This window comes from Dermacentor variabilis, chromosome 1 (assembly GCF_050947875.1).
Source record: "Dermacentor variabilis isolate Ectoservices chromosome 1, ASM5094787v1, whole genome shotgun sequence".
In the NCBI taxonomy this organism is placed as follows: domain Eukaryota; kingdom Metazoa; phylum Arthropoda; class Arachnida; order Ixodida; family Ixodidae; genus Dermacentor; species Dermacentor variabilis.
In genome coordinates, this window is record NC_134568.1 from 273938318 (window position 1) to 273949483 (window position 11166).

General features: G+C 45.5%; 1 protein-coding gene across 1 annotated transcript; it reads left to right on the forward strand.

The window, feature by feature from the left end:
* The first annotated feature begins 1930 nt into the window (after positions 1 to 1930).
* On the forward strand, positions 1931 to 9410 carry LOC142573699 (uncharacterized). The gene is made up of 2 exons (XM_075683035.1): positions 1931 to 2030; positions 7059 to 9410. The coding sequence occupies exon 2, from the start codon at positions 7069 to 7071 to the stop codon at positions 8188 to 8190; it is 1122 nt and encodes a 373-aa protein (XP_075539150.1). The 5' UTR covers positions 1931 to 2030; positions 7059 to 7068; the 3' UTR covers positions 8191 to 9410.
* Positions 9411 to 11166: the final 1756 nt, after the last annotated feature.

Genomic DNA, 11166 nt, shown 5'->3' on the forward strand with positions numbered 1-11166 from the left:
CCGATCCGCCTGGCACCTATATAACTCTTATGCTGACGTTAATTCAGGTAGTTTCTTCTTCGTCATTCTCTTCCTCTTCAAGCAAAGCGCTATAAGCGGCGAAGTGACAATGCATATTCAATCGGCGACTATTTCAATCGGCGACGTGTAAAACACGCGGAACACTTTCATGCCGATATCTTGCAAAGTGATAGCCTTGCTGAAAGTATGAGCTGTGACGCACAGACAATACATTTTCAAACACACTCCTCTATATAGTATCTCCATAAAAAACTGGCACACATGCTTTAAACTTAATTTCTCAAGGCCGTGGCGTAATCGATTGTTTGATAAAACTTCTAACAGGCGCTTCTCCTTCCATTTAAATAACGAAGCACTTAACTCTATTGGGAAACAACAAAAATAACACACTGCAGGATGGCAGACTTCTTCCGAGATCTTTGTACCATTTTCAATGCTATGAATAGCCAATTTTGATGAGTTGGTTTTGCTTTTCCCTGTCATTAATGCGTTCTTTCGTCGGCGTACTTGAATGAGCCCCATCAGCACACCATCGTTGAGGGCACACTAAAGAGAAATATAGAGCTAGTAAATTACGATTGCGCAGTAACGAAACAGCCACTGTTGCCGTGAGAGGAAGCCCGGTAAAAACAAAAAAAAGACGCAAGAAGGAAAGGCTGGTGGCGGCGCTACAGTTAAGTTGCTGCACCAGTTTGGCGTGACGTTATGAATTTTGGCAGCGTCTACTCAAGTCTAGTTTATTGTTTACCTGGTAAATAAGGAATAAATTCCATTCTAAAGCAACCAAAGGGAGAACCTATAAAAGTGGGAGACCTCTTTATGCACCAAAATGGGCCAAATGCGAGGAAATACATTAAAATCTGTGGCGTCATACTGATGTACCGACGTGGTACCGACACTGAGGTTTCAGCGTAATATTCAACAGGTAGAAGTTTGGCCGTCATTACGCCTAGTAAAGAAATAAAAAAAAATCTTTTTTTACGACAAATGAATGCAAATGGAGTTCGGAAGGCATAGTTTACCAGTCTGACGGAATTGAATGACACTCTTGATTGTTACTTTAAGATATTGGGGTTATGGGTGGCGTTTCGTCTGGCATGCTACTTCAAATGCTAGGTGATGATACTGATATATATAGTGATAAACACTAAGCAGCACATACAGTCACACACACACACACACACACACACACACACACACGCACACACACACACACACACACACACATATATATATATATATATATATATATATATATATATATATATATATATATATATATATATATATATATATATAATACTGTAGAGACATTTACAAAGTTTTATTACGGCTCGTGACCAGCAAGAACGTCAGCAGCGCTTTAGTGGTGCATAACGCACAGGTGCATGGTGCTTTTCCATTGGCCGAGAATGTGCCGCAGTTCCAAGCTCGAGACCTGGGTAACAGAAACGGGTCGTTTGACGGGCGCCGGTACTGAACATGCAAATAGCACCTAGACTGCGAAGCCGGCGACGCTGAGTTCGCGGCAGCATCACGCGCGAGCACGCGGCGCGGGCCCCGCGCGCAGCCCCGGCCGCGGCGACATCTCTCGGCGCCGTCGACAAACGCCGCGCACGGTGCCTGCTGATTCACGCCGACCGGGCGACCGGAACGAGGAGGCTCATAAAATGTATCTAAACATAAATATTCGTCGAGAGGGATGTGTTCAGAAGGGGGAGACCTTTATTTTTCCTAGGCGCCCGGCATAAAGGAAGCAGAAGCGAAAACATTTATATTTCTCTATCGCGCGGGGAGAGAGGGGCCGGGGCGAGGGCGTGACTGTTTGTGTATGTAGTCCCTCTGTCGACGTACAGATATATAAACTGCGCTGTTAAGAAGAGGCCGGGTGGTTTTTAATCAGAAACGGTTCCGCCACGGCGCTGATCGGACTGTTCGCTCGCGCTCTCGCAGCCAGCGCGCACTCGGCCGCCGTCTCTGTTCGTCCGCGTCGTCTGCTCGCGTCTGGGGTGAGTGCCGGCCGACGTAACGTCACCAGCCGAGCGCGTAGTTTACTTACGTCTGTTTGAGCGAGTCTCCTCTTGTACAACGTACCGAAACGCATGTGTTGTAGACATGAGAGTGTTAACTATCTGATCATCGTGATAATGATGGTGAGACGCGTAAGGAATTTTTGTCGTTTTGTACTTCAAAAGCATGTACGACTTGTCAGCGGACTGCGAATTGTGACATTGTGCGGTAATTTTGGTGCGACGAAGAAATGAAGTCACTGCTTGCTAATAGCTCTGGCTTCCTTCTCCTGTCACGCTCGTTTATGCCAATGTCGCCCTCAGGATTATAATGCAAGCTGCTTGAAACATAATATATATATATGTTTATTTAGGCACTTTGATCCAAGTTTTTAAGTTCCAATGACCTTTTCGCAAGGTGACTGAACGAAAAACTTGTTCTTGCCAAAAAGGTGTTGGTGTACGACACGTGCTTTTATGTCCAAAAATAGGAAACGAAGGTTTATCTAGCTCTGTGGAGCTCAGAGGAAATGCTTCTCTCATCTTGTTTGCTTGAATTCACATCTTGTCTTACTATTATTTTCTCCGGACTATATTAATCTCCGCTCCAACGAGCTTTAGGTCATGTAGAAAATCACCTTTGAGACAGACTGCATGACCATCACAATCAATCTGCGCCAACCACTGCGTTTTACTTCGCTGCTCGTTCAGTAGTTTGATAAATATCATTACCTGTGAGTGTTCATTTCCTCAACGCATATACATTTACGTGACCTTACTAGCTTAGCGCGTGTTAATTGAGACATGCAAATGTGACCGTATTCGACTCGCCAGTAAATATATTTCCTCGGTTATTGCATACTGAAGTGAGATCGTTTTTCATTGAGACTAACATATGCCACTTTATGTATTTAATGAAACGTCCCGGCGAGAACCGCACAAGCGGGCGAGTCTCCACCCCTCTACCCTAGTGATCAGAACGCTTGCGCACACAAACACTGCCCAGTGGTAAACATATTTGCGGGCGTGTAATCGTTGCTCACCATCTCCACTTTCCTTCTCCCCAGCCGCCGAACGATTTCGACATCCCTATTTGTATTTCCTGCATGGAGCGCAGCGATAGCGATGTGTTAGAAGAGCCGTGAAACACTCCTTCCTTTTTCAGAGCTTTTATCTATCGCGGTAGATCACGGTAGATAATAGCCACCATTGGCAGCTTCCTTTGTAAGCACTTTCGTATGCGCCGATGAAAAGAAAACAAACCTCCACGAAAGAAAATGTTTACGATTCCCAGACTATTTTGCTTGTTGCAGTGTTACTACAATTCGATCGCCTTAGGAGTTATGTCAGTGTGCTTGTACTAATAGTCACTAATATTTGGTAAGGAAAGTGGAACCGCGATAAGCTCACTAAAATCAGCTACAGGCTACACGAATGGCCACATTTTTCTGTCAACGCTTCACTTAATGAAATGCCAATAGTAAGATTAAAATATACGGTGTGCAGCAAAAAAAAAAAAAAAGAGAGAGAGATAGAGAGAGAGAGGAAGCGGAACAAGAACAAGCAGAAAAGGTGCCAGTACAGCTGCTCCTGACAACGTTCGTGCATCGCCACACATATGTGCTGGACAGTAGACCATCATGTGGAAATGAAATGAATATGAGGCTAACCCGCAGTGGTTGCTTAGTGGCTTTGGCGCTGCGCTGCTATGCACGAGGTCGCTGGATCAAATCCCGGCCGCGGCGGCCGCGTTTCGATGGGGGCGCAATGTGAAAACGCCCGTGTACTTAGATTCAGGTGCACGTTAAAGAAAGCCAGGTGATCAAAATTAATCCGGAGCTCCCCCCCCCCACCACCCCTACGGCGTGCTCCATAATCAGTTTGTGGTTTTGGCTCGTAAAACCACAGAATTTAATTTAACTTCTGACTATGTAGCTAAATACTTTGCAATAAACGCTCGGGACATCGTTTATTTGATTGAATCTAATTTATAACTAACATTAAAGAACTTAGACGAACTATTTATAAGCTTTCTTTACCATGCCAATGGCTTTGTATTTCTTGTATGACATTTTTTTTTCTTGTGCCTTTGAATACCATTGAGCGCAATAACGATGTAATTTTTTTCACCCACGGTGCACAGATGAACATTGATGAAAGAATTTGTGGAGCTGGACTAATGGGGAGCGGCTTACTGCATGCGGAAAACATGTAAAGTTTGACGTTTCCTTGAGGCAACATGATGGTAACAGCAAACCTTACACAAGTTTTGTTTCGCAGTAGTTATTAAATTTGAGAGCCAGTTCTTGTAGTTAGTTTGTCAGCTAACATGACATTGATGGGGACGAACCAGCCTTAGATATTTTGTGATTATTGTTTACAGAATCTGTAATTAGACATCTATTCGAATATATATGCACTTTTTGTGAAGGAATTGTGACCTATATATTGAAAAACAAGAGCAAAAAAAAAAAAGGAGTCTCGATATTCTCCCTCTCTCGCCTTCGCTTTTCATTCCTTTACGTGTTTCCCTCGCGCAAGGTGATCAAATCGCTCAGCTCTGTCTTGCTTGCAATCTTGTGAGACGTCACCACAGGTTGTGAGAAATACGTGCTTATCAGCCTGTACAGTCGGACGATTTTTTATGGTTCAACGCCGTGTAATACTTGTTTGCATGGTTCAACATTTGTGAAAGCCGTGTGACGCACACTATACAGTGTGGCTTCTTTTTGCTTTCTACTTTGAACAAAACTTTTAACAATAGCCATCGGCGTGTAGCCAAGTCCCCCCTTTGAGTCTTGGTTGCATTTATTGGTGGCCGCATCTTCCGAAACGAGTTTCACTGAGCTTCACGAACACACTGACAAACGTTCTGTAATTAACAGTTTTCCTTTATTCAGGTGACGTCATGCATTTATATTACACCATACGAAGGCCATCACCATAAATTGATTTGTAAGGCTGTTCTAAGACGTTCGGGGCCCGACACACCCACTGTCGCGAATCGACCCTCCTGTTTGTGCATTAGAATATCCTCCACGATGCCTCGACTCAACTTGAGCAACCTGTGGGCCCGTCGTATACTTACTCTTGCTGTTTTCTCTTAGCCGGCCGCTGAATGACCCCCTATCCTATTTGACACATCAGAACACGGCGGCGACCCTCCGGCGCCATACCCTCCGCCTAAATCATGCCTCCGCCAAAACGTGCAACGCGCCGGTTTGAAAAATGAAGATTCAATGCACCTTTGACGACAGGTATCTCAAAAGCTTAGTCGTCTCACAGCTGGTGGTGGTGGTGGTAAAAAATTTAATTCGTCAACAGAAAATGATTTATGAGATTAGATGTGGGAAGTCATGATGGCTTCGTTAGTCGTCTCACAAAAATATTACTTAATAGAATGACTTTGCAGAATGACAGGCTTACGATTATGTAATATAAATGTATGTCTGAAACTCAGCTTAGCATATCTTCTATTAAACCAAGGCTGCACAACATATGGCCCGCGAGCGGATTTTGAGCGGCCCGCGGCCGAGTGAACACATTTCTATGGTGTTGTGGGGCTGCAATTAACGCGTGGTCACGTGATGAGAGCAACGACAATTTTGGCGTCCAACCCAATGCGCGATGTGAACCGTTCGAAGCGTAAAGCACGCTCAAACAAAAGAAAAATAGAAAAATATGTGGAGCATGGGGTCGTTTGCTTGGAACAGATAAATGCGCATGACAACCGAACGTGTTTTTCAAGTTAAGACGTCAAGATCGCATTAATGGTGCAGTGTCCAGAACTGAATCGAACCAGTGCTTTCCCAATATGTCTCGATCGAATGAACGAAATAGTTTCTCACACGACAACGCGTTGGCAGTGGGTGTCAACAAAGGTTATTTGGATCTAGTAATATTGTCGCTAACAACGTCGTTGGAAGTTTTGTACTAGGCAGATACAAATTACCATGATGGCATTCATTGCCATATTTTAAAGCACGTAATAAAAGGGACCAAAGCTAGACGCTTTGATTAATTGACATGCTGCCATCGAGACTTACATTATTGGTATTCGGTGCAAATGGCAACTTCTTGCCAATGGTTAAAGCTGTAAAGTTTCGAACAGAACTCATACTTAGGAAGTGAAAAGGAATGGCATATTTTGAGTAATTGTTGGCATATCGGATATGGTTTTCAATTCAAAGATAAACATTCATACACGCGGAAAAGAAAACACAACGCTGAATCTTCAGAAAATGTTCAGAACCTTTTCGAAAGATTTCCAAGAGTGTTTCAAGCCATTACAATAAAAGAAGCTGAGCGACCGCTTGTTTAGGACTGTGATTGTGCAGTGCAACTAATACTGATCGACAATGCACTGTTCGCTAGAGCTAAAAGGTATGCTGCAAGAGCAGCCCCTCGTTGAGTTTAACGACAAATACAGAAACATAGCCAATGAATGTCTTGAAACTGGCGCCTTTCTTTGGAAGTACCTACGTTTGTGAGCAGATAACTTTTTTTTAAGACTGCCGACACTGCAGATAATTTTTTATTACACAAACTGCTTTTCCGCAAGCAAAAGATGCAACATTTCTCATTACTGTGTGACCCGCGCGGCTCCCAGAAAAGCCCGGTCTGGCCCTCGCTAGTTTGGAGTTGTGCGGTTTGTATCAAACAATAAAATTGATACTCATGAGATATAGTTACATTTAACCTAGGTTGTATCTGTTAGCCCATAGAGAGAGAGAGAGGTGCAATGTTAGAACTCACATAATTTCGATCGACAAATTAAGAAAGGCCGCAAAATAAAAAAAAGCATATATAGAAGCAATATAAGTAACCTAACTATGCCCCCTCGCCCCCATTCTTTCCTGGTAAGCTATTATGACCCTTCGGCACTCTCTTATCTTTTGGTAATTACATTTACCTCTTCTGTAAGAAATGGGGCCTGGGACTTGAGCCCCTTTGTCTTCGCCCGCCCCCTCCTCTTTTCTTAATCTTGCGCTGGTCTGCATTGTGAAAAGCTTTTCGTTCCCATTGCAGGCACACATCTATGAAGTCGTCAGCTGACACTCAGGCGCTGAACCATGCAGGTGCCTGCAGTTCAGAATTTTTCTATCCACCTGGGTGCCTGGTCCCAGTGTCCGATAGTTACCCGCGATGTCTCTCGTCTTCAGAGCAACGAGCAGGCTCTCTTACCTATCCCATCAGCCCCTACTACCGACCAGAAGTCGGGGCTCTCTCAGACATCACGAGCCTGGCCGTCGCCGAAGGGGCAATGAAGCCTCCGTACTCGTACATCGCCCTCATCACGATGGCCATTCGCAGCACTCCCGAGCAGAAGATAACGCTCAACGGCATCTACAAGTTTATCATGGATAGGTTCCCTTTCTATCACCACAACAAGCAGGGCTGGCAGAACTCAATCAGGCATAACCTGTCCCTCAATGATTGCTTCGTCAAGTTGCCGCGCGAGAAAGGCAAGCCTGGTAAGGGCCACTACTGGACGTTGGGCGCCAACTGTGAGTCCATGTTCGAGAACGGCAATTTCAGGCGCAGGAAGCGCAGGAAGAAGCAGCCCGCAATGGATATGGATCGCCCGTCCACAGCCGCCTTTGCTAAGCATGAGCGACTCTTCGCAGCAGCAGCTGCGGCGGCGGGGCGACCCTACCACGAGCTCGACCTGTCCGCTCCCGTCAGGCTGCCGCTGCCGTCTAGTGCACCGCGAACGCCCGAGCTGCCCGCGCAGCCCGGCCGCATCTCATCGCCGACGCCCGCAGATACGGCGAAAGCTGGCGAACGGTTCAATAGCTCCTTTACCATCGAGAGCATCATGAGGCGGCCCTCGAAGGCAGCGGCGAATCGAACGGAAACGGACGCGCCGCAGCTACACGTACCACGGCTCAGCGCAACCGCCTGCGGTGGCGATACGCTGTGCGGCCATTTGCCCGCATTCTCTTTGCCGCTGTGTTTCGGCAAAAGCTGGTTGGCGGCGGAGGGCTTCGCTCAAACGCAAGGACAGCCTGGCAGTGCCCTGTGGTCGCCACTGAGTAGGTACGAGACGCTCGTGAGTTACAAACGCTCGCTCGCCTCAGCTGATGCTCAGGCGGCCTTCGATGCCTTTCCGCCGCTATTGAAGGTCCAACTTGGTGAAAAAAGAACTCCTACGCCGTGACATATAGCATGCGTGCGTCTATAGTAATCGTTTTCAATTCTGCCCCCTTTTATTTATGATGTCCCCGAAGGTATGTGTTCATCCAGAATAAATGTCACTGACCTATAGTCGGAACCCGAACACAAATGCGTCGATCTTAGAATTCGTGGGCTGCAGCTCCAATATACTGTGAGGCACCGCAGGCTTTAGAAATGATATTGCATCGAAACTTCATAACTAGCTAAATCGGCAAGGAAAGAACACATATACGACCTATGGTAAAAGAAAAGAATGTAACTTTATTGATATGAAACAGCGATATGGCATCATTGTGGTACCGGTGGCATGGTACCTATATGGTACACTATGACATATATTTAGGCCGAATAGTCTTTTAGCTAAATTTATTTGCGTCGTGCGGTTGTTTTATCGAAGCGGTGCCTCATTTTATATAATGTGTCAAATTAGGTGTCGACCAATTCAATCGTTACGTATGCTCGATAAGAAGATATGGAGCTGGAATCTCTCTTCTCGTATAATTTTTTTTCTTAATACAAACGCGCTTTTTTTTCTTTTCTTTTTTTGAAAGGGGAGGCATGGGGATAAGGGGGCTATATTTCTCCCGGACTTCCCACCGTAACTGGTCAGGAAACTGACGTCACCGATGACATGCATTCGATTCATAGTCATCTGAATGCTTGTAATGTGCCATAATTATTTATAAATGTCATGAGAAGCGTAATAGTGCGTGCACTTGAGGGTTCTCCTATTTTGATTCTCAAGTCAAATTGCCCTAGACGTTTTTTTTCTCTTCTGTTTCACTCGTGGGAGCTTCTTATTGTGTTAAAGTGGCGGGTAGGAGAGGAGGCGGACTACGTCGGGCACAGCCCACTTTGAAGAGCGCGTGAACTTTAAGATAACGTGTATGGTCACTTTGACACTTGACTAGATACTGGATGTTAGGGCACTGGAAAATGCTGTTTTAGCCGCCTATAAAATGCACTAAATCTGTCATTTAAGGCATATGCAAGCGCCAAATACTGTCCTTTCAGCCATGTATAGGCTCAATGAATAAGAACTTCCGCTGTGCATCTGAGAATAAATGTTGATTCCTAAGGAACACAGGCCTCTAAACCTTTGTTTTGTGAAATTCACTTTATTTTCTCGGTTAAAATGATACAATGGATAAACATGCAAGTTGCGTAGGTTAGAAGATTTATTCTAAAATTTTGTGACAATGCACCATGTGAAAAGTTGTGAGAGCAGTGACAAGCAAGCAGCATCTCAAGATTTCAACATTTTCGGGTTTCTCGTTGCACTTTCTTCACTGAGTATTGGTTTGCAGACAGAAAAGCAGACACTCAACATCCACCGAAGTTAGGGGTGCATATTTGTGCTTCAGAGTGTTCGACAATCTAACGCCCTCTACAACTTCAATATGTTCGCCGGTCAGAACCTTCGACAGTCCTTTCTCTACCGAAAAGCCGAAATTTTAGCCCGAGACAGACTGGAAGTCTTGAACTATCTCTGCCACTGATGCAACAGGTACATGGGGGATGGTGGCCCCCGAACGTATCCTGAAAATCCAAAATGAGCCCCACTTCCGGGTAAGATAGGCGCCCAAACATTCAAGTTTTTCCATGACGACGGCTGTGAAATCAGTGCACAAGTATACGCTAAACCACTTTCTAGTGTATCGTCCGTGTAGCGCAGTTTGAGCCCTTCTCAGCGACGCTCTCGTCTGCTGCAAAACTGTTGATAGCAGCCTTTGCATCGGCAAATTGTTTTTGGTAATATTCAGGTGCCTTCAGCCAAGTTCTCAAACGGGTTAATATTTATTTATTTATTTATTTATTTATTTATTTATTTATTTATTTATTTATTTAGGCCAACGTGTGGCCCAGGCACGAGTGGATTACTGTTTATATGGTTGTGATACGTAATATATGACTTTCCAAAGAAAGGAAGAAACAGGAAGAAAAAATACAGTGCAGTAGGAGGAGAGATAATTTATTAGAAAGGAAGACAGGTCGGCCTGAGGTAGCATGCTCTCGCCTGCTACTCTGCACAGGGGAAAAAGGAAAGAGGACAAAAAAGAGTGATGAAATATGATGATGCGGAGGAAGAAGGGAGGCATGTATACACTGACATAGAGCTTCCTCAAAGCCTCGCGTCTAGTTCGGTGACGTTCAAGTAGTCCAGTGCAGCCCTTGTATCTGTTGATGCTACTGTAGGGTCACACATTGCGGGCAAAATAGTACTTTCAGTTTGCTTGCCAATGCCTGCTTCCGCTGGGATGCGTAGAGAGGGCAGTCGCAAAACAGATGTTGGAGAGTCTCAGACAGTTGGCAGCGTTCACAGTTCGGGCTGCCCGCACGGCCGATAAGATGTGCGTATCGTCGAGTGAAGGCGACGCCCACGCGAATCCGATGAAGCACGCTTAGCTTGGAATCGTTTGACTGACGCTGAGGCGAAAAGTCCTGCTACAAACTATTTCCCGCAGGCGCTTGTACCGATGGTCCGGTTGAGCCCAGTAATGTGCTGTGCAATGTCGCATAAGCGCAGTCAACAAAGAGTTTACATCGCTTCGCGAGCATGGAATCTTTACGTCGACAGTTGAAGGAAAAGTGGCTCTTGCTTCCGCATCAGCTAGCTCGTTGCGGACCAAGCCACAGTGACCAGGTATACCCATTGAAAGGTAATTGAGTGACCGTTCCTCTGCGCAAGATCAAACATTTGTGGGATGCCTAATGCTAGCATGTAATACTGGCCCCTTCTCGAGAGAGAATCGATGTCTTGCAGCGCTGATTTTGCGTCAGAAAGGATGGTCCATGTACGCGCTGTCAGGTAGAAGACAAAACGGATAGCTTCCCGTATTGCGACAAGCTCTGCATCTGTTGAAGACGATTTGCGGTCCAATTTGTATTGGCGGGATGCGCCCAGCTGAGGCATCAGAAAGACCGCGGTCGAGGCGCACGAAGTAACGGATCCGTCTGT